The sequence below is a fragment of the Etheostoma spectabile genome, chromosome 17 (assembly GCF_008692095.1).
Source record: "Etheostoma spectabile isolate EspeVRDwgs_2016 chromosome 17, UIUC_Espe_1.0, whole genome shotgun sequence".
NCBI classification, from domain to species: domain Eukaryota; kingdom Metazoa; phylum Chordata; class Actinopteri; order Perciformes; family Percidae; genus Etheostoma; species Etheostoma spectabile.
Window position 1 is genome coordinate 9,748,913 of NC_045749.1, and position 527 is coordinate 9,749,439.

General features: G+C 48.0%; 1 protein-coding gene across 5 annotated transcripts in view; it reads left to right on the top strand.

The window, feature by feature from the left end:
- Positions 1–527, top strand: part of LOC116705467 (methylated-DNA--protein-cysteine methyltransferase) — a 19,935-nt gene that overhangs the window by 11,098 nt on the left and 8,310 nt on the right. For all 5 annotated transcript variants that reach the window (XM_032541671.1, XM_032541668.1, XM_032541670.1 and 2 more), the window contains exon 3: positions 231–391. In XM_032541671.1, coding sequence (XP_032397562.1) covers positions 231–391 — 161 coding nt within the window. The remainder of the gene's footprint in view (positions 1–230; positions 392–527) is intronic.

Below are 527 nucleotides of genomic sequence, written 5' to 3' on the forward strand. Positions count from 1 at the left end.
AACCCAGTGACAGGAGCAACACCGAAATGCAGAACTTTAGATTTTAAACACGTCTTGAAGAACAATTTTAGTTTTACTGACCAAATGATGCCATCTTGCATCTGTGTCACTCTTGGCATGTTACTACACTCTTGTGACATATTTTAGCACTATTCAACCAAGACTTGGGTATTATGATTGCTCCTCTGATCCCCACCTTAACTCCCCATCCTGCCCTATATCCCTCACAGGAGCAGCGAGGCCCCCCTGAGCTGTGTGGTCAACGATAGCCTGGCAGAAACAAGCCCCGAGTTGCGGTGCTGCGTTGAATGGCTTCAGGCGTACTTCAGTGAGCCGCAGACCACTGGGAGTCTCCCGCTCCCTGCCTTTCACCACCCCGCCCTGCAAGGAGGTCTGTCATGGATAAATATTTGCAGAGCCATGACTGGGATCAGGCTTTCACTCTTAATTGTCAGTTACATCACTTACACTCACTGGCTCACTGTGTTATAATGAAGTATTTTATGGCTGAGAGAGAGAGAGAGAGA